The sequence below is a fragment of the Salminus brasiliensis genome, chromosome 3 (assembly GCF_030463535.1).
Source record: "Salminus brasiliensis chromosome 3, fSalBra1.hap2, whole genome shotgun sequence".
In the NCBI taxonomy this organism is placed as follows: Eukaryota; Metazoa; Chordata; class Actinopteri; order Characiformes; family Bryconidae; genus Salminus; species Salminus brasiliensis.
This window is the reverse complement of record NC_132880.1, coordinates 41358791-41380761: the sequence shown is the minus strand read 5'-3', so window position 1 is coordinate 41380761 and position 21971 is coordinate 41358791. Positions and strand designations below refer to the sequence as shown.

Below are 21971 nucleotides of genomic sequence, written 5' to 3'. Positions count from 1 at the left end.
TATATAGGGGGAACCACATTAAAAAGGATGTAAGGCATTAGTTTTAACATTTATTTATTGAGCAAAAATATTCAGAATTAAATACATATACTGTTTTATTGTAGTAGTTTATTTGCTTAGCAAATTTTTCCCTTTTTGTCACAATTAGCTCCTCCTTAACACGTCTCCTCTAATATCACCAGGCAGCTGACACAAATTATGGAGTCCTTAGCTCCATCGCACCAGCCAACATCACCTTAAGAGTAATGAGGGGAGAGAGCACATCCAATTGTGCTCTCTCAGACTTCGGCCATTGATGGCAATTAATGTAGGTTCTTGATGTTGCCGTTTCAATTTAATTTCACTCATTTATGAGAAAAGGAAATAGTTTTTAAACATTCCAGAAACTAACATTCTTCTTAAATACAGACACCAGTTAAAATCCACAACATCTGCTTATAAATAAAAGAATATTGAAAAGCTGTGTACAGTAAATATGATTGTCATGTTCATACATATAAAAGTGCAAAGCCTATGACCAACAATACCATAATGCCAGCAACAGTCACAGTAATACAGGTGAAAGAGCTTTTCTGATGAGTCACAGTGTCATTTTGGAGAGTAACAGTGACGGGCTCTGCAGTGATCTCCTGGGGCTGCGGTGGAAGGGCAGGATTGTAGCAAAGTGCTGGAGGGCTTTGTACCTTCAGAAGAGGAAGACCAGACTCCCTCTGTTCCTTTAAAGCATTGGTCAGAAGCATGAGAGAGCGCTTGGGAAATACGGATGGAGAGAAAAGGTTGTAGTCAGGAACAAAAAAGTGGGGAAGTGAGCCCTGTTGTGCAGCATGCTCAAAGTCCAACAAAAGTCTCATAAAGCAGTCAGACAGCTGCCCGGGAGTCCACAGCGAGTCATCAAATCTCTCTGAGAGATTGTGGAAGAAGGCAGTTTTCCCATGGTACGAGCAAAGAGGTTTAAGTTCTTTGAGATAGGTCTGCTTCAGGCCCTCGAACAGACATTTGAGAAGCCGCAAACACAGTTTTCTAAAAGAAGACACAGTAATCACAATCAGGGGGGTATTGAAACTGGATCTCTGGATAACTCATCATACAAGTGTAAGACGGATTAAAAATGTAACACATAGATAATTTAGTTATTCAGACATGACCATTCTGTAAATATTGAAATAATGTGTAGTACATATTTTGAAATACACCCTCAGTTGTTTCAGTAGGCCAGTAGGCTGTTTTTGTTTTTGTTGTTTTTTTTTTTGCCATCTTAGCAATGACAAACTTACTGCCACTCCGCCACTCAATCCTGCAGCTACAAACTGAGGCTTGGTTAAGTTTTCTGGCTTCTCTGCCTTTTGGCTAATATCAAGTGTAGTATCTGTTCTTATCAGTTTAATATCTTTGAGAATTTCCCCACTGTGGGACTAATAAAGGATTATCTTATCTTATCTTAAGCTACAATGTACAATGTTGTCATGTGAGCTGCCTATCACATAAGCTGTTGACTCTCAAACTACTTTTCTGGCGCTTTTGTGGATTTGAGTCTACCAGACTTCTGTAAGGATTTCATTGGATTCATTAACAAGGGCATTACTGAGGTCAGGATGATGGATGATCGCCACACCAACTCATCCCGTTCAAAGTATTGGATGGAGCACCATCATTCCAGAGAACGATGAGCCATCTATCACACAAGCTGTTTACTTTCAGAAAGTAGTTTTCTGATGCTGTTGTGGATTTGAGTGTGCCAGACCTCTTCAGTTTTCTATAGTTACCAAGAGTCTTTTGATGGTGTAGGACACTGTACACAACACACTCTGGCTTTATTGGTTATTTCTCTAAACCAAAGATTTCCACTTTTCTTCCTTGATTAAGTGTCTTTTTCTAGACATCGTAACAGCAATCTGAAGGTTTAGTGTTGTGAAAATGCTTCAGTAGAGACAGTAGCACTGTAACACAGTCCGTTCCAGCACTGCTTTTATACAGACAAAGGGTTTAGGAATGGTAAACTGTTTTGCATTCAAAGCTTCGTTACTAGAAACCAGCTAGAAGTTGTTAAGCAATTACTTTATTTTTCAGTTTTCAGTTCATTCTTTCCCTCAAAAGCTCTTACATTTGTACCATTTCAGGTTATCCACTGGACCTGAAAAACTTAAATGTCAATAAAAATTGGAAAGAAAACTGATAGTGTTCTAAAACTTTTGACCAGTAGTGAATATTTCCAATATCCAACCATCTATAATAATTTCTCCATTCATCACTGAAAAATATTTTTTACTGCTTAAGAATCATATTGTTTCATTCACAATGCATTTTCGTATACAGTGTTTATTCTTACCGGCAGCATTTATTTCCTCTGCCCTCACAGCATGTCCTCCTGTTGCCATGGTATCTGATCATTTCTTTTTCAACATGAGAGAAAGATATTCTCCAGCTCTCTGCGAAGAAAAACACACCCATATTTATTTCTGCTATCCATGAGCGAGCACTTTCTGTAAATGGCTTGGTGTCCCAGGTTTCAAAATGAACATAGGCCTACCTTTTTCAACATCACTGAGGTTCCGCAGTTTTGGTCTCTTTGGGACAAAATAAACAGGCTTGCCAACAAATCTGCGCCGACAGTGCCTCCCAAGCCAGTTATCCACAACTGGTCCACCTCGTGCAGCTAGTGGCCAGCGTTGTGGCACCTCTAGGGCAGGTACGATATCTACAGACAGTATTTCTGTCTCATCGTCTTTATTCACAAACCCCAACGTTACAGCTGGTGAGTTGACCCTCTTTGTGTGCACCTCCCAGCGACCTTCAGCAGCTGGCACTGAAAAAACACATGCAGAGGTTTATGAGGTTAAATGTACCTGTCTGAGTCAGACAGGAATTACTGAATGAATACAAGCAGACCTTTTAAGCATTATTCTTTAGATCTGTAACTGTTATTTCTGAGAATATATTTTGGGAATGCCACATGGCTCCAGTGGATTCACTTTTCTCAACATTTAGTCATTCCTCCATGACTCAAGCTCTAAATGAAATAAATAACAGTTACTGACCTAATGAATACTGCTTAGATGTTCTATATGATCTGCTTGTATTTTTTAATTAGCATCTAATTCTCTACTAGTAAGACTCACGATCATGTTAACCAATCATAAAATAGTAAAGGGAGGTATATTAATTGCACCCATATAGGATATATCCTATTCCCTCTGTTTGGGTTTAGTATGCATGTCATGTATGTATTATACAAGCCATGCATACTAAACCCAAACAGAGGGAATAGGATATAAACATTAGAACAGAAACTAAAGCTGGGGTGAAGATGTGAGCATTGAAGTCCAGAAGAGTTTGATGATTTTCCTGCTTCAGAACACCACACTGCAAAAAAAGGTATCTTAGCAAATGAAATAATATGGACTAATATTTCTCATTCAGAAACTTGTGATAAGAAAAAGATCATTTAAAGTGACAGTCCCTAAGTTTTTTTAGAGACCTTTCTGGTGTGCTTGTGTAAATGCATCGGCATGTGGAAGACTACTGTTAAAATGTGTATTGTGGTCTCTTATCCATAACTAAACATTTAGCCTGTTTCTTTGGTTGGACAATGGTTGAATGAGCAGCTGAAGACTGTTTTTGCCGTTCTGATATCTCCACGTTGGCATTAGCTCTCTCAGTAGCCATTCTGTTTGCACCATTAGCAGTGCCATGGGCGCTCAGGTTACCAGCAAACAGTGCTGGACCCTTATTTAGAGGCTGTGCATGTGATATAAGTACGTAAAGCCCGACATGGCCAGGAAAACTCTCATAAAAACCTACCAGACCACTCTGTTTTTAGAATGAATATATTAGGCTATTGCAAGAATGGTAGTGCAGCACACTAATAAAAAAATTTGTTACAATATTTTTGCCCTTCCCCACTCAAGAAGACTACTGCTTTCAATTTAAATAAAACAATCTTAAGGACTGCTGCTTTAATTTATTTCCTTTAATTTATTTCCTTTTACATTTTCACAAGTGAAAAGGGGATACTACTCCCTCCAAACCCTGATCACATCTGTCCCTCGTTTCTTTTTTTTAACTGACCTTCTGCCCAAAAAGACTATTTTGGTAGTAGTACTCCTTTTTCTAAGCTACCTAACTACTCAAGTGGCAGAGACTTCATTTAACCAAATGTTTCCATGTTTCGGATTCCAGTGCAACTAATCCTGGTAATTAGCTGATGAGTTCAATCAGGTTGGTTTGAGTAGGAAAATCACCAAACTGTACAGAAACCCAGCCCTCCAAACAGCACTTCACCACTCCTGCAATGAAGCTCCCTCTGCTATGTTTTATGCTGACAGTAAAAAGCAATAGTGACATTTAGTTTTGCAGTGAAGCAAACCTTCATGGATTTTGATGAATTTTTTGACCAAATGGTGCATCTCCTTCATTATTTTGGTGGATGAGATGGTACGTTCATCATCTAAGAGAAAATGGCGAATCTCATTTCGTGTAGGACGACTGAGGGAAACTGTGTAAAAGACTCCATTGTATTTCTCCAGCGCCTTCCATGTAAGACGTGAGGGGGTTTTAAGCTTCAGCATGATGTCAAACTCATTGGGTTTATCGATCTGTTAAAGGAAAACACATTTGCTAGGAAAAAGACACTTATATTGCATTTGTGACTTGGTGATTTACCCCTCCACTTCACTCTTTCATTAGCTCTTAAAAAAACATGCTGTGTATATATTCTCATTTAACTGCAATATGAAATTTCAATGTTGTGAAGACTTAATAAACTTCAGAATTAATAAACTAGAGTCTTCCAGAGAGTGTATAACCTTACTTTTTGACTAAATATGATATTAGAACATGCATATGGTATAGCCACCTTCAGCCAAATGACATATTTTGTATGAAAATGTTAATGCACATAAAAAGCACATTCCACATTTTTATTATTAATTAATTATTATTATTTGTATACACTAAATAATAATTTTAATAAGTATATTATATAACTGCATTAACATTTGCATGATTAGACTTTAATACTTGACGTGCTTAAGAATGACACGAATTTCCTGTAGACTGTGATTTTTGCCATTGCCGGTAGACTTCATGTCTTGATATATCTGAAAAAAATCAGCTACAGCCTTTGAAACACCCAAATTCACTCTTTCATGCTAATCATTAACATCTGCTTTGCAACCTATTTTCCACACATCGGACAACCACTTTTCTCAATCTATAAATCCTGTCGCACACTCTGCAGCAGCCTGAAGTTACTTTCACCTTAAACACTCAATGCAACTAATTTTTAGTCCAGAGATCTGTGTATAGGCCTACAGTGATGAAGCTTTAGGCACTTAAGCACATTTTTTAAAATCACTTATCTCAACAGTAAGAGAGTTTTTGCTTGCAAATGATTACCACTATAAATAATACTAGACTCCCATGAGGACACCTTTGGATATGTTTTAATGAACACAGTGATGTAAAATCACTACGTTTTGTATGAATGTTTTTAGTATTTATTTTAATATTAGTGTTCAAAAGAAGCTTTTAGGGTTTAAATTTTCAGGTGCATAAAACTGCATTTGAAATGTGTACATCTAAAGTAAAAACATCCAGTTTTACAAAATGAAAAAAAAAATAAATGACAAAAATAAAGATTTAAAATAAATAAGTAAATTTCTTAACTTTTAAAAATCTATTTGTATTTATAAAAAATCGAGTGCTCTTTGATGCTGATATGAGTAACCATTTGGGTGTTCCACAAAAGTATCAAGATCAAGTATCAAGACAGACTAGAGTGATTAGGCCTGTATCCTCAGTAAGATTATTCAGAGAATATTTCCCCCCTGTATTGCACTGCGAGTGCCACAAACTGAACGCCATAAGGAATGTGTGTCAGTCTCAGTTACACTTACTTGTTTGTGAGGAAAAGGCCTGTGGCACATTTAATCACTACACTGTTTTACTCAAATAATTAAATATGAATATGTTCACCCCTGCTTTCAACACTGCAACACTTTGAGAACTTAAGTCCACAAGTCATGTTGATGCTTGTCATTGTTGGTGTTTACCTTCACTAATTCATAGTAGCTGCCTGTAGTGAGGGTGGAGACATCTCTAAAGAAAGGCTGCTCCTGGTTGTCCTTCAAAAACTTTTGTAAATCTTTGATCAGATTGTTGACCAGCTTCACAGCATGCTGCCGGTCGACTTGGGGCGGGCGTAGGTCTCTGCCCCGCTGCCTGATCCACCGGTCAAGCTGAGGACTGACAGGAGAAACTTCCAGGGCCATCTCTTCTGCTCTAGGGTCAGATTCACTGAGAGGGATCATGAAGTTAATGTAGTGTCATTAGTCAATATCTCAAACTGAAACTAACTAACCCAAAGCCCTTGTCATCGGGTTTCTGTCTTCACAATTGATATCTCTTCTAACAACACATGTATCTCTACAATTGGCAAGTTAGCAGCAGAAGAACAATAATGCAAGTTACTCTGGCAATTTCTACTGGTCAATTGGTGCTCAAATTACATAGAAAAATAGAAATTGACCCCTAATGGTTTTGACAAAAGAACAGATTATTAGATATTTCACTAGCAGGTACAAGAGATTTTGTTACAGTAATATAATATTATTACTATAATATTATATATATAATACTGAAATATGTATTTTCAGTGCCTATAAAAGGTATTCACACATTGAATGTTTTCTCCTGTTATTGCTTTTATAAATGTAATCATGGGCAATATAATTTGGCTTTTTGACAAGAATTGACAAAAATATGCTTTAATGTTAGAGTAAAACAGGTCTCTACAAATTAATGTCAATTAAATAAAAATATAGAATGTAAAATACGTAATGGCATATTCACCCCCTTTAAAATATTCACCTGATCTAATTCATCAGAGGTCAAGACAACTGGTGCTATTGTGGTATTCTCACGGTTATTGAAATTGGAATCACCTGAGTGCAGTGAATGTGTCTCAAGTGACTGTCATATACAGACATCAGGGGATGGATACAGAAAATAAATGATGAGTCTCTGAACATCCCCTGGAGTTCAACTGAATCCATCATTAAGAAACGGAAGAAATGCATGTGTAAGCATGTGTAAATCTGCCCAGAGCAGGCCATCACTGCACATCATTCAGTTTATGAGGACATGCTTCTTTAGGCAGATTTACACATGTGCCATATTCCTTCCATTTCTTAATGATGGATTCAGCTGAACTTCAGGGGATGTTCACAGTCTTATACTCTTCAACAACATTTTGTCTTCATGGTGTAGCCAGGAATACCTCCATTATCAAAAGTGTCAAATCCGACTAATATTCCTCATTATCAACTAAACAGTTTGCGACAAGAGGTCAGAGAATGGAAGTGGACTAAGCAGTGTGATGAAGCCTTTCAAGAAGCGAAGAGGCTACCATTGAAACTTGCATGTGATCCCTCACCATGTGGAATCGTCCCATGTCCCATGTGATGAGCGATGAAAGTGAAGGCCTAGTTGCTTTCGCCTCATCAAATAAATTATGCACAGGTAGACTGCAAAGCACTGAGCCTTGTCTAGGGGGTTAAACGTTTCAATCAGTGCTTTTTTGTCAACAATCACCAACCTCCTACGTCCATTTATAACCCACAGAAGGGCATACCACTTACTGCTGAGACACGAACGCAGAGGTGGACCTTGTTTCAGCCATAAAATTGAATTCAGGAGTGAAATTACATGCCTGGCACGGTTACACAAGAGACTGAGAGTCTTCCTGTTACAGCAAAGATAATCAGAAATCACACACAAAGAGATCCCACACCTATTGGCAATGCATTGCGCTGGTTTGTGGGTCACAGTTCTTCACAAGAACTGGCATTCCTGAAGACTTAGTAAGTGATAACAGATAACAGTTTGTAGCAGAAGGGTTCCAGACATTCCTAAAAGGGAATGGACTCTGACATTTGACTTCAGTGCCATATTACCTTGTACCCGCTTCACCTCCAAGGCAGATGATTGTGTTTGCAATGAAAGGCGCTATCTGGTTAGGGATAGGAAACCCCCAGAACACTTGAACATTTAGTGGATACAAAACACTTGGAAAAAAGGAGGAAAGGATGAAAAAAAAGAGCTTGTTTTGAATATATATAGTTAATGCTTATTATGAAGCCGTACACAAAGCTGTACACAAAAAAGATGGTGCTGTACATTATGCTATACATTACATTAGCACAGAGGAGTGTTATTTATTGATTTCCAGTATATTATATTCCAGTATATTATATTCTGAAGTGATGAACTAGAACCCCCTGTCGTTGTTATTGCATATGCGAGTGATTCAAGTAAAAGAAAGAAGGCTGAACAATGCTACCTCCTTTGTTAATCTCATTTAATTACTTGTGTATATGTTAAACACATAGTAAAGACAAACACTACAACTACAATCACCTGAGACACATTTACTGCACTCAGATGATCTCCATTTCACTAATTGTGAGACTACTAGCACCAACAGCCTGGACCTCTGTTGAATCAGTCCCTTTAAAGGGGGGGTGGGGGGGGGGGGGTATTTAAACAATCACTTATTTTACATTATATATAGTTATTTACTTAACATTACTTTTATAGAAACCTGTTTTCACTTTAACATTAAAGAGTTTGGAGATAAAAGCAATAAAAGCAATAAAAGATATATCCAAGGCGGTGAAAACTTTTTATTGGCACTGCACTGTCTGTGGTCACATCTGTCTAGTGAATACTGCACTTTATAAGCACTTTATAATCTTTGTAAGACTTTGTGTCTTACAATCTGGTGGCTGTGGGTCAGTGTTTATGTATGCTCGAGGTCGGGAATGAAATCTGACTGTACAAATGGAACCCTTCTTTTGCAGGCTATCGCTTGACCAAACCATACAAAGTTCCTTGTATGTGCAAACAATATAAAATATGGACAGTAAAGCTTGATTCTGATTCTGACTAAGCAATTCAAACACAAAAGCTGGTGTTGTAAAGTTACTGTGTAACATTCAAAGCTCTGCTGAAAGAAGTCTTGGTCATGAACAAAGGTGGATAGAAATAAAGATCACAGTTCCACCATCAGCTCACCTCTACACGCTTGCCGTTTCCTCTAAGGAGATGACAGCTTCTTGTCAGTGTTGTCCTGCTGAGTCTGGAGATTCACCGCTGGCAGCCTGTAATCTCTTCAAGGGTGCATTTCTTGCCAAGTGCCAGTCTCGTGTTGTCTTTTCTTCTTACAGTTAAGTGATATGAGTACAGGCTTTAGCTCTCACTCTTGGTCCCTCCCTGCTATATGAAGGCTGCACACTTTCGATACACGGAAAATGAAGCTGCTCAGGCAGGAACACCGGAACTGATGACGTCCTCATAGATCACTGAGCCAATGCTGTTGACAGAGTGCCACATTGTGTAATCACTGCAGCTTCTCTTTTCTGTTAAATGCCACTTAGGAATAAAACATTTAATGCTTGGAGATGTTTTTTTTTTGTTGTTTTTTTGTTTTTTTACTGTAAACTAGATATGTCACGTACACCTGAGACACCTTTAATCAAACTGCTGTAAACTGTTTACCACACAGACTTCACATTACAGTGGCTACTTTAATGCAGAGGGGGCCAGCAGCAACTGTATGGGGTTTCCAGTTCATTTTAGCTTCCATCAACAAATGGTCCCTTCACAACCTTAATGACTTTTAAAGGACGGTTATAAACATGCAAATATGTGTTTTATCCAGATTTCTTTTATCACACAAGGGTACACATCTGTGTGACCTTCTAATTTGGCTCATGGCATGTATTATTCTAGTACTAAGTGTTACTCATATTAATGCAGCCCACACAAGTTTTCACCTCAACCTTAATTTTGGTTGGAATTTTTAAAATATATTTTGTTCAGTGGGACATAGCCAGAGGACTGGAACACAACACCAACTATAAAGTGTCTTTCAAAAGAACTTTTTCAACCAGGTTTAATGCAGGTTTGTGGGAATACAGGTGTTACCGGATTTTTGTTGTGCAACCTGTGAGCTGCCTTACGTGCCTGAGGTATCATTTATGTTCATTTCATTGGGTGAATCAATAGTTCCAGAAATTAGTTTCTATGTATTTATTTTTCCAGTAATTTACCTTTTACATTTAGGATGAAGTCATATTATGACTACTAAATGTTCTTCTTTTCCATTCAGAAAAGGCTTTCATTTTCATTTTCAGACAAAACAAAATTATGGGGATTCAGGAAATGGTTTCAATTTCAATTTAATGGAAAGCGAAATAGATAGTTTCCAAATCCATCTGTTTTTTCTTTACTAACTATTGTCAGACATACAACATTATATACTTCCATCTGCACAATCAATTGGCTTCAGAATCATCAAGTTTATCAGCGTTTATCGCTACGTGTAAAAACTCATCTCTTAAAATCTAATGTTCAAATGTGTTTACTCCCGTGCAATGAAAGAAACACAAAAACTGGTGCACTGGCATTAGCAGAAACATTAATGGCACTCATTTGTCATTCACAATATTTTTTTTATTTTTTTGCATTCATTTTCTCCTAAGGTGTTTAGAAAAAGATGATTTCCTCCTTTCCTGCGGAAGCTTTTGCGGTGGGTTTTTATCAGCATTAACCAGTCCTTAAGAAGTGAGTTCAGGCTCTGAGACATTGCAGAATAGTATGTCGTAAGCAGGCCCTGTTGTGTGCCTGATGGGGGGGTTCATTTGCTTTTGGCAGCCTTCTGAGCAGACTTGGTCACCTTGCTGGAGGTGGCGGCTTTCTTATCAACAGCCTTGATGACGCCGACAGCAACTGTCTGCCTCATATCACGCACAGCAAAACGCCCTGAAACAAAGTGGCAACGATAGTTACCCCCTTATACAGTAATTACTATGAATGACTTAACTAACACAGTGGTGGGCAATTCTGTTCCTGTAGGGTTAATAGGTCTGTTAGAGCAGGGGATCAGTTGTTGACCATTCTAAATTAATATGTAATTAATGTTTATTTATGAGATTGGGGAACTAAGATAAGGTAAGGGGACTTGTAGAAAAATGTCTACATAGTGTTGCCCGTACCCCACCCCTCTTCCGGGGCGCAACACCTTGCGTGTTCGTTTTGTGGAGTCGCAGACGAGTGGAGTGAAGTTAGAAGCAAACCAAAGTATTTATTTAAGAATGCTGGATCCAGGAGAACAAATGCATTAAAGACAGTGTATCAACCATCCCAAAGCAAAGTTCTGACCCCGTTCTCATCTGACTCCACGTTTATACCCCAAATGACGTGAAACCTGCCGATGAGGCGTTTCTACAGATTAGTCTATGTGAATATGCAAGATGGCACATGTTAGTACTCAGATTCACGTGTCTGACTCCACCATCATGCTTGACCTTGACTATGTTTTGTATTTTCTCAAAGCTGGACAGTGCAGCATTCTCTATGTGTGTGCGAGGCAGCTGCAGGTTAGGGAGTTACCCACACAGAGAGAAGGCCGCTTTGTCCGACCCTATCAGCATCCCCTCTACCCACACAGAGAGAAGGCCGCTCCGTCCGACCCTATCAGCATCCCCTCCATATCACTTCAGTTCAAACAAAGTACACCAGTCCCAATTGGGGCCAACACGATGGTCCATGACAGTGACTTCAGACACATGGAGTGGCCTCACTTGTCATGCTGATGTATAGTTTTAATAACGCAAATGTCTTTAAGCGTGAATCACCCGCCTTTACCATAGAACTCCATATGTTACATGTTAATGTGTCTCAGGAGGCCATGTCATGTGAGTTAGTAGGCCATACAATGTAATAAGGTTATAATATGTCTTATGAGTAAATATCATGTAAGTTAGTAAGTGGGTGAGTAATATGCCATGCAAAGTGACTCTATATGTCGCACACCAATACGTGTTACAAGTGGGTATTATGTGGGTTAGAAACAAGCCATACATTGTTAGCTATGTGTGTAAGCCTACATGATATAAGTATCGGATAATCATTTGTATGGATGCATATAAAATACAAGGTTTCACACAATGATTATGTAGTTGTTAATACTAAGTTGAGTAATCATTATTTAAGGATAATTTGTCAACAAACACAAGGTATAATAAACATTTTACTACAACAGACTACTATGAGATCAGATGGTTGGAACAGTATGGTTCTAGATGTTACAGCAGACCATACTGAACTAGTGTACTTACCCAGAGGTGGGTATTGAGAGAAGCTCTCCACACACATGGGCTTCCCAGGGATCATGGTGATGATGGCAGCATCTCCAGACTTGAGGCTCTTAGGATTGTCCTCAAGCTTCTTGCCAGAACGACGGTCAATCTTCTCCTTGAGCTCAGCAAACTTGCAGGCAATGTGAGCAGTGTGGCAATCCAGCACTGGAGCATAGCCCTGAGAGATCTGGCCAGGGTGGTTCAGGATGATGACCTGGAAGGAAGAGGACGACTTTACTCTAGACACTTAGCAGGTGCAGCAATAGATTCCCTGCATTTCTGTAAATACTTGGAACCAAAAAACAAATGATGTAAAGTAAATTACCTGAGAAGTGAAGTTGCCAGCCTCCATTGGTGGGTCGTTCTTGCTGTCTCCAGCCACGTTACCACGGCGGATTTCCTTTACAGACACGTTCTTCACGTTGAAGCCAACATTGTCGCCGGGCAAAGCCTCAGAAAGAGACTCGTGGTGCATCTCCACAGACTTGACCTCAGTGGTTACAGCAACTGGGGCAAAGGTAACAACCATGCCAGGCTTGAGGACACCAGTCTCCACACGACCGACGGGTACAGTTCCAATACCTGAGAGACATACAAGTAAACAAGCTTTTGACCATTTCCTTCAGCGCTAAATAACCCCCCTGTATTTCAGGTCTGAACTAGGGGAATACAAAGATAGCTTAAAGGAGGGAGACTTTTACCTCCAATCTTGTAGACGTCCTGCAGGGGCAGGCGGAGAGGCTTGTCAGTGGGACGGGAGGGGGGCAGGATGGAGTCCAGGGCTTCCAAAAGAGTGGTACCATTGCTACCACCCTCTTTACGCTCAATCTTCCATCCCTTGAACCAGCCCATCTACAAATGCAAAATTTTAAGTTAACTATTTACTATCTCTCATGTTTCTGTAAGTACTATAAGTATTGTAGATACATGATTAGTGACAGTGACAACACCCATGGTTTAGCACATATTTCTTTACATTCTTCGAGTTACTGTAAATATAACCTTTATTTTCTTTTGTTATGTATATACTGACAGTGATAGATCCAGATATGCACTGTTTGGGCTTTAACACCTTGTCCGTGGAAGCAAATAATAAGCTTGCCGTTTAAGGTGATTCCTATTAATTAGTAATACATCCTGGGCCTTACGTTTGAGCTAGGCTCCAGCATGTTGTCTCCGTGCCAGCCAGAAATTGGGACAAAAGCAACGGTGGCAGGGTTGTAGCCGATCTTCTTGATGTAAGCGCTGACTTCCTTGGTGATTTCCTCAAAACGGGCCTGGCTGTATGGGGGCTCGGTGGAATCCATCTTGTTGACTCCAACAATAAGCTGCTTCACTCCCAGGGTGAAAGCCAGCAGAGCATGCTCGCGGGTCTGTCCGTTCTTAGAGATTCCAGCCTCAAACTCACCAACACCAGCAGCAACAATCAGCACAGCGCAGTCAGCCTTTTTGAAAAGAAAGACAAACAAATAGTTACACATCAAAAGCTACAGAGACACTTTGAAACCTGTCTAGGAAGGAGTAAGCCTAAACAGCCAAAAGCAGTGTTTGTCAATGTTGGTCCTGGAGGCCCACCGCTCTGCAACATTTAGTGTTTCCCTGCACCCAACACACCAGATCCAACTATCAGTTTATTTACGAACCCTTATTAAGTTGAAGTGGGTGTTTTAAAGCAAGGAAAACTCTTACATGTGCAGAGAGGATGGCATCCAGGACTAGGGTTGGGAAACACTAGCCTAGACATCTATGAGAGAACATATTCCTACACTACGTCATCTGTTAGATGCCGTCATCTGTTAGATGCTTTTAAAAAATATATAATAATAATAATAATAAAAAAAAAAGAATATATATATATATATATATATATATATATATATATATATATATATATATATATGAAATACATTTTAATAGAATAATATTTTTTTTCTTATCTTTGTCCATTATTTCGTTAATTTATTATAATAAATCAATAAATTGTAAAGACCAGAAACTTTTTTCTCTTGTTACCATGTTTTAGAGCATGTGGAACATTTTATGAATGGATAGATAGAAATTTTTATGGATAGAAAATATATTAAATTTTTCTTTTTTTTTTTTTATTGTAGAATAAAAAATCTCCAAGAATTGGCTAGGTTTGACTGCCAGAGGTGGGACAGAGATAAACACAATATGGACAAAATTTTTGAGACACCTGCCCATTCGTTGTTTCTTCCTACATCTATCCACTTATTGTTGGAGTAACTGTCTCTACTGTCCATGGAAGCTTTTCTACTAGATTTAGGACTGCTGTGAGAAATTGATTGCATTCAGTGTTAGTGAGGTCAAGATGTTGGATAATCACCACTTTATTTGATCCCCAACTTATCCCAAAAGTACTAGGTAGAACACCATCATTCCAGAGAGCACAGTTCCTCTGCTCCATAGTTTAATGCTGGGGGGAGGGTTTATACCACTCTAGCCTACGTCTGGCATTAGGTAAGGTGCCAATAGGTTCATATTTATCTGCTTCAGTCCTATTCAGTCCTATTCTATTGACAGTATACAGAGACTAGACACACTGTGTATTTGCATAGCAAAGGGTGCAACTTCACTGAACCTAGTAGCTGAATGCATTAATTGGAAAGGGTGTTCACAGACATTTGGACATATAGTGTATGTTGGGCTAGCTGAAGCTGGGTCAGATCTGAGTCACAGGTTTGTGCAAGCTGGGAATGGTTTGCAGGTAGTTTTCCCTGCTATTTGCCCAAAAATCAGTTTTACCAAAGGTGAAAACGAAGTGTAGTTCAGAGATTACTTTACCTGTGAGGTACCAGTGATCATGTTCTTGATGAAGTCTCTGTGTCCAGGGGCATCAATGATGGTGATGTAGTACTTGCTGGTCTCAAATTTCCAGAGAGAGATGTCAATGGTGATACCACGCTCACGCTCGGCCTTCAGTTTGTCCAACACCCAGGCATACTTGAAGGAGCCCTTGCCCATCTTGTGCACAGAGATGTGTTAGCAATTATTTTACAAAGCAATATATATGCAAGTTTGGCATTATTAAATGTGAGACACTGGAATTTGTAGGAATTTGAGTACTTAAGACAACCAGGAATACATAAACATTGCCCTCTGCACATTCGGTTATAATAATGATCCATTCCTTGGAATACGGTATAACGCAGTTCTGACAACCTATTGTTCTGGCACCCACAGTGTGGTCTGCTCCCTACATTGTCACAATGTAATTCCTCAGTCTAGGAGGTTGTAACAATTTGAAAAAGTAGGGAGCTCATTATCCCATACGAATAGGGCTTATGTTGTGCATGGAACTCCATGGAAATTTGCTATGTTGTCAATACGCAGCCATAATATCATACGGCAACATTTCTTAATAATGAGGTTGTGGCCACATAGGGGTTAAAGAAGCAGCCTTGTCCCCAGACAATCTCAAGTCTCCTGAACCGACGGTGCCCTTGAGCAAGGCTCCTCACCCCCAACTGCGCCCTGGGGGCCACAGCCAGGGCTGACCACCATTCAGGGCACTTGAGCTCACTAATGTGTATGTGTTTTCTACATGAATGTATTAAAGGCACACAAATGGTCACTGAGTGCTTCTTCTCCTTCTAAACAGCACCGTCTTTTGACCATTTGTATGAAAATAGACCACGTTGTAGCAACGTTGCGAGTTTGCTGGGATACTGCGTCACGCAGTACACAGGGCTGAACAGCAGGTGTCGCCAAAACCTCAATGCAGGTTCACACGAGACGCTGGAGAGTCGCGCCCCAAAAGCAGCAGCCAGCAGCATACCTTTCACAAGCACTCACAGTTTATTAATAGCAGCGCAGGGAGGGAATCTGTCAGAGCTGGCATACCTCAGCCGCCTCTTTCTCGAACTTCTCAATGGTTCTCTTGTCGATGCCTCCACATTTGTAGATCAGATGGCCAGTGGTGGTGGACTTGCCGGAGTCGACATGGCCAATGACCACGATGTTGATGTGGGTTTTTTCCTTACCCATTCTGGCGAGTTACTGTGGGGAAACACGGACATTATTGAAAACAGCGTGTGATATTGAGCTGACGTCGGATTATCTTTTACCAAACCCCGTTTTGTTGCTTAATAGACAGTGACTAAATCGATCCAGAAAGTTCTTAATAAACTGTGGGCCAGGAGTCAGGGAGCTCCCCCTCCCACACCGCGCTGTTCACTCGCTGCACAGCCTCCATGTTATGGCACCGGAGCCGCACAGACACCGGCCATGTTGTTTCAGCACCATCAGTAACTTTTACTTACGTATCTCGGGATTAAACCCGCCCTATTAACCTATTAAAACTTGGTATTGAAGTAAAAGAAAAAAAATTCACCCATGAAAAAAAAAAAAATAAACACAAAAAAATAAAAATCTGACGCTTTCGTCCTTTAAAAAGCCCCATCAAGCTTTAAAACCCCAACTATATTCACCAACATGCGTAAAACACCACCCCAGTAACGATAACCTGCCCAAATAACCCTTAAAAGCCCATATTCATTTTAGAATATTTTACACACGAGCCCCTGCACGGTAGGCCCGTTCCCCTCACGCGAACTTACCAAAAATCTGCAAGCACAGCTAGAAGACCCCCCAATGTTGCCGGAGAAAAAGGAACGAGTGATATCAGCCGTCCATATTTATACCGGCTCGGATAAGAGGTGGGGGGGTAAGAAAGCCCAGACACCAAAAGTGATACCCAGGAGAGAGGGCACCATTGGTGGTTACTTTGCACTGAGCATCATGATTGGATAGCCAGGCCATCACACTACTATAGAGAACAAACCCCTGCAGCAGCCAAGAGCAGAGACATGTGATTCAACAGCTGCATGAAGAGGGTCACATCCAGAACCCATTCTGAACAGTTGTTTCACAGCCCCCCCAAGCCCAAAGCCACGTTTCTAAACAGACACAAGACAAGAGATGCGATTTTTAATACCTTTATTAGTTTACTCGGCAGCTTCCTTCCAATTTAACTGTGGCAACAGGTGCAGTTCTAAACCATTCAACTCAAATTAACAACTGAAAAGAGGCACTCAATAATGAAGCCACACAGTTAACCATAATGGATTCCTTTCCTGCGAAAATTTTTCCGATGAGTTTTAATCAGCATTAACCAGTCCTTGAGTAGAGTGCCCAGGTTTAGAAAGATTCCAGGAGGCAGGGCAGAACACCCCACAACCTTTGGAACAGCTGGAATGAGGAGAATTCACTTGGTCTTGGCAGCCTTCTGTGCAGACTTGGTGACCTTGCCAGCGCCAGCAGCCTTCTTCTCAACGCTCTTGATGACGCCGACAGCAACGGTCTGCCTCATGTCACGCACAGCGAAACGACCTGAAGAAAGCAGGGACCAGACGTTAGACATGAACTACTACAAGTAGGGAAATCAAGCTTCAAGCCTGCAGAGTCACTCAAGACTTACCAAGAGGAGGGTAGGTGGAGAAGCTCTCCACACACATGGGCTTGCCAGGGATCATTTCAACAATGGCAGCATCTCCAGACTTCAGGTTCTTGGGGTTGTCCTCAAGCTTCTTGCCAGAACGACGGTCGATCTTCTCCTTGAGCTCAGCGAACTTGCAGGCAATGTGAGCAGTGTGGCAATCCAGCACTGGAGCATAGCCCTGAGAGATCTGGCCAGGGTGGTTCAGGATGATGACCTGGAACAAGGAAGGCACATTTTAAAAAACCATGCCACAATCAATAGGGAGAATCTTTCCTGCACAAAGACGGAACTTAAAAACATGGGGTATGACAAGTGACCAACCTGAGCGTTGAAGCTGCCAGCCTCCATGGGTGGGTCGTTCTTGCTGTCTCCAGCCACGTTGCCACGACGGATGTCCTTCACAGACACGTTCTTCACGTTGAAGCCAACGTTGTCTCCAGGTGTAGCCTCAGGAAGAGACTCGTGGTGCATCTCCACAGACTTGACCTCAGTGGTCACATTGACTGGGGCAAAGGTCACAACCATACCAGGCTTGAGGACACCAGTCTCCACACGGCCCACGGGGACAGTTCCAATACCTGAAGAGATCAGATGTTAGGCTGGATGAGCAAGGGAGTGGGGTAGAGTGGAGAAGTGAATATGGATAGGTCACATTTTAAAAAGCCACAAACCTCCAATTTTGTAGACATCCTGCAGGGGCAGACGGAGGGGCTTGTCGGTGGGGCGGGAGGGGGGCAGGATGGCATCCAGGGCTTCCAGAAGAGTAGTACCGCTAGCATTACCCTCCTTACGCTCAATCTTCCATCCCTTGAACCAGCCCATCTAGAATAGAGAGAACACAAGTTAGCCAGATACAACACAGTGCACAGAGAGGGACTACAAGCCACACAGGTTAGGCAGCCAACTTACGTTTGAGCTAGGCTCCAGCATGTTGTCTCCATGCCAGCCAGAAATTGGGACAAAAGCAACGGTGGCAGGGTTGTAGCCGATCTTCTTGATGTAAGCGCTGACTTCCTTGGTGATTTCCTCAAAACGAGCCTGGCTGTATGGGGGCTCGGTGGAATCCATCTTGTTGACTCCAACGATAAGCTGCTTCACTCCCAGGGTGAAAGCCAGGAGGGCGTGTTCACGGGTCTGTCCATTCTTTGAGATACCAGCCTCAAACTCACCAACACCACCGGCAACAATCAGCACAGCGCAGTCAGCCTGTAATGAGCAAAGGGAACGTTAATTAGAATACTGCAGCTATAGCACAGCAAGTCTATTGCATCTACAGACAGGCAACAAACCCTACCTGTGAGGTACCAGTGATCATGTTCTTGATGAAGTCTCTGTGTCCAGGGGCATCAATGATGGTGATGTAGTACTTGCTGGTCTCGAATTTCCAGAGGGCAATGTCAATGGTGATACCACGCTCACGCTCGGCCTTCAGTTTGTCCAACACCCAGGCATACTTGAAGGAGCCCTTGCCCATCTAAGGTGAGAAAATGGCAGTGTTCAAGACTACATTGTAGTATGAAAAGCATATATTTTTTATTTGGTTAAGGGAAGCAATAAGTTTCACAATAAGTTACTTTGTCACCAAGAAAACTAAAGGCCATTCATTAGCATGCTCTACTGTAGCCATTGTGCTTTATGGAGCTTTAGAAAGCTCCACACTGCAAATCTTCCTACTAAACTTGTAAATAATGAAGCAAGCAGTTAATATTGGCACTGCGTTCAACATTAATTCATTAAGTCCTTGTTGGAGGCGGCGGAGGCCCCATGCAGCGCTGGAGACTGGGAGCCATTACAGACTGCAGAGTCATCGAGTCTGCGCAAGCCACGCCCCATTCCCACACCCAGCCGGCTCGCCGCTAACGCGTGCTGCAGCCGCCATCTTGGCTCAAGTGAGTCACTGTTAACTGGCGGATTCAGGAGCAGTTTTTAATAAATTACACAAAAGCACTCACCTCAGCGGCTTCCTTCTCGAACTTCTCGATGGTTCTCTTGTCGATGCCTCCGCATTTGTAGATCAGATGGCCGGTGGTGGTGGACTTGCCGGAGTCGACGTGGCCGATAACCACGATGTTAATGTGGGTCTTTTCCTTTCCCATGATTGCTTAAGTTTCTGTTACAGACATAAAATTTACCATAGCTTAGATACCAGGTATTGGTCGTAGATTCTTTATAATAACGCTTGAGCAAAAAGGCATCGAACTCATCACCGGCCGGGCCTAGACCACAGGCCGGCCTGGAGCCCAGAAGCGACACGTGTTTTAGGGCCACGTCGGATTAAGTTACAGCAAAATGCCAAAGTGTCTGAAATGAATCCAATGGTAATTTAAACATCTGCTCTGTAAAGGGATATCTAACATTTGTTAGGAGGCTAATCTTTATGCGAGCTTAAAAACAGGCCCATGGCCAACATTACTGCTGACTGACCGCCTTTGTTCTTTTCCCGGTTCCTCATGCCTCGTTCAGAGAGTAGCTCTTATTTTTATATAAAAAAATAATAATAATAAATAAGAAAACCATGCCTTAAAAATATAAATATATATATCCATCCAAGATAGAGGAGCATCGCTTTAAACCGCAGCCAATTAAAAAATTAGGTACATTCAGAAGCCGATCATTATTCAACCAAGCAAATTTGGATCCGAAAAAAGACGAAAATCTCAACATAGCGAGAATTAAAAAAACACGACCTTATAAATACATTTAATTAGCTGCTTACAAGCCGTTCAAATGGAAAACCCATTAAAGAAGTAAGGCCACTCACCAGTGTTTAGCGATTACTCCGCAGCAGCTGCTCCCCTTTGCCAGGTAACAGAAAGAGGAAGAAAAATGCCTCGGTTGCGGAATTTATACTCGGGGAGGGAGGCGGCCAAACTGGGCTTCATCCCCCCGCTTCCTCTCCCCCTCCCTCTTTCCTCAGCCAGCCGCAAATCATGATCAATTCACAACAAAATCCCCGCCTCGTCACCACCACGTCATGACTGTGTTTCACGGACTGTGTGGAGGAGAGTCGAGTGAATGAACTTCAGACTTAACGTTGAGACTGACTGAGATTGCTGGAGCATCCTTCAGCGAGCAGTGAACAGCACCACTGTTCCTGAAGCAGCATTAATCTACTGTAGTGTAGACCAGCTTTACACAGGACTACAGTTCTGGACCCCTTCTAGCTTCATCTACAGCAACAGTTTAGTTTGATCTGTTGTCATTATTAAACTACTGTACTTCTAGACCCCGTCTAGCTTCATCTACAGCTACATTAAACTACTGTGGTTTTATGATTAACTTTAGTCAGGACTGTAGTTCTAGACCCCGTCTAGCTTCATCTACAGCTACATTAAACTACTGTGGTTTTATGATTAACTTTAGTCAGGACTGTACTTCTAGACCCCTTCTAGCTTCATCTACAGCTACATTAAACTACTGTGTTTTTATTATCAACTTTAGTCAGGACTGTAGTTCTAGACCCCTTCTAGCTTCATCTACAGCTACATTAAACTACTGTGGTTTTATGATTAACTTTAGTCAGGACTGTAGTTCTAGACCCTTTCTAGCTTCATCTACAGCTACATTAAACTACTGTGGTTTTATGATTAACTTTAGTCAGGACTGTAGTTCTAGACCCTTTCTAGCTTCATCTACAGCAACAGTTTAGTTTTATCTGTTGTCATTATTAAACTACTGTACTTCTAGACCCCTTCTAGCTTCATCTACAGCTACATTAAACTACTGTGGTTTTATGATTAACTTTAGTCAGGACTGTAGTTCTAGACCCTTTCTAGCTTCATCTACAGCAACAGTTTAGTTTTATCTGTTGACATTATTAAACTACTGTACTTCTAGACCCCTTCTAGCTTCATCTACAGCAACATTAAACTACTCTAGTTTTATCTGTTTTCAACAGTAAACTACTGGACTTCATCTACAGCTACATTCAACTACTATGTTTTTTATGATGACATTTAGTCAGGACTGTATTACTGGACCTTTTCTTTATCTGAAGCAACATTCAACTACTCTAGTTTTACATGTTATTAACATTCAGTCACTTTTTAAATTATCTATTGGTGTTAAACACCTCTAGCTCTAGACCCCTTCTAGCTTCATCTACAGCAACATTAAACTACTGTGTTTTTTAGTTATCAACTTTAGTCAGGACTGTAGTTCTGGACCTCATCTAGCCTCATCTAAGCAACATTCAACTACTCAAGTTTCATCTGTTGTAAACAGTAAACTACTGGACTTCTAGACCTCTTCTAGCTTTATCTACAGCAACATTAAACTACTCAAGTTTTAACTGTTCTCAACATTAAACT

The 21971-nt window shown here is 40.9% G+C and overlaps 3 protein-coding genes and 1 pseudogene across 4 annotated transcripts; 1 reads left to right on the top strand and 3 right to left on the bottom strand.

Annotated features, from left to right (window-relative positions):
• Positions 1-76: 76 nt before the first annotated feature.
• LOC140551439 (cyclic GMP-AMP synthase) lies at positions 77-9261 on the bottom strand. 2 transcript variants are annotated; one of them, XM_072674869.1, is made up of 6 exons: positions 9073-9261; positions 6051-6294; positions 4364-4592; positions 2528-2803; positions 2327-2426; positions 77-1020 (listed from the first exon to the last, which is right to left on the bottom strand). In XM_072674869.1, the coding sequence occupies exons 2-6, from the start codon at positions 6267-6269 to the stop codon at positions 489-491; spliced, it is 1356 nt and encodes a 451-aa protein (XP_072530970.1). In that variant the 5' UTR covers positions 6270-6294; positions 9073-9261; the 3' UTR covers positions 77-488. The 2 variants fall into 2 exon arrangements, with proteins under 2 accessions (XP_072530970.1, XP_072530969.1); XM_072674868.1 differs by lacking the exon at positions 9073-9261 and having other exon boundaries at positions 6051-6338.
• Positions 1328-1507, top strand: LOC140552374 (U2 spliceosomal RNA; annotated as a pseudogene).
• A 1229-nt stretch (positions 9262-10490) lies between the features above and the next one.
• LOC140552183 (elongation factor 1-alpha-like) lies at positions 10491-16873 on the bottom strand. Its single transcript, XM_072676261.1, has 8 exons — positions 16781-16873; positions 16065-16220; positions 15006-15185; positions 13349-13645; positions 12902-13052; positions 12526-12782; positions 12180-12414; positions 10491-10821 (listed from the first exon to the last, which is right to left on the bottom strand). The coding sequence occupies exons 2-8, from the start codon at positions 16206-16208 to the stop codon at positions 10697-10699; spliced, it is 1389 nt and encodes a 462-aa protein (XP_072532362.1). The 5' UTR covers positions 16209-16220; positions 16781-16873; the 3' UTR covers positions 10491-10696.
• A 269-nt stretch (positions 16874-17142) lies between these two features.
• LOC140552182 (elongation factor 1-alpha) lies at positions 17143-20530 on the bottom strand. The gene is made up of 8 exons (XM_072676260.1): positions 20423-20530; positions 19614-19771; positions 18956-19135; positions 18571-18867; positions 18333-18483; positions 17983-18239; positions 17641-17875; positions 17143-17552 (listed from the first exon to the last, which is right to left on the bottom strand). Exons 2-8 carry the CDS (start codon positions 19755-19757, stop codon positions 17428-17430), a joined length of 1389 nt encoding a protein of 462 aa, XP_072532361.1. The 5' UTR covers positions 19758-19771; positions 20423-20530; the 3' UTR covers positions 17143-17427.
• Positions 20531-21971: the final 1441 nt, after the last annotated feature.

Coding starts and splice junctions, on each gene's coding strand:
- LOC140551439 (XM_072674868.1), bottom strand. CDS start 6,308: ATGATCCCTCTCAGTGAATCTGACCCTAGAGCAGAAGAGATGGCCCTG. Junction 2,427..2,527: donor CCTCAGTGATGTTGAAAAAG/GTAGGCCTATGT, acceptor TTTTCTTCGCAG/AGAGCTGGAGAATATCTTTC. Junction 1,021..2,326: donor AGAGGAAATAAATGCTGCCG/GTAAGAATAAAC, acceptor GTCTTCTTTTAG/AAAACTGTGTTTGCGGCTTC.
- LOC140552183 (XM_072676261.1), bottom strand. CDS start 16,208: ATGGGTAAGGAAAAAACCCACATCAACATCGTGGTCATTGGCCATGTC. Junction 15,186..16,064: donor TCGAGAAAGAGGCGGCTGAG/GTATGCCAGCTC, acceptor TCTGTGCACAAG/ATGGGCAAGGGCTCCTTCAA. Junction 12,783..12,901: donor GGACGTCTACAAGATTGGAG/GTAAAAGTCTCC, acceptor TATGTCTCTCAG/GTATTGGAACTGTACCCGTC.
- LOC140552182 (XM_072676260.1), bottom strand. CDS start 19,757: ATGGGAAAGGAAAAGACCCACATTAACATCGTGGTTATCGGCCACGTC. Junction 19,136..19,613: donor TCGAGAAGGAAGCCGCTGAG/GTGAGTGCTTTT, acceptor TTCTCACCTTAG/ATGGGCAAGGGCTCCTTCAA. Junction 18,484..18,570: donor TGCTGGAGCCTAGCTCAAAC/GTAAGTTGGCTG, acceptor TCTCTATTCTAG/ATGGGCTGGTTCAAGGGATG.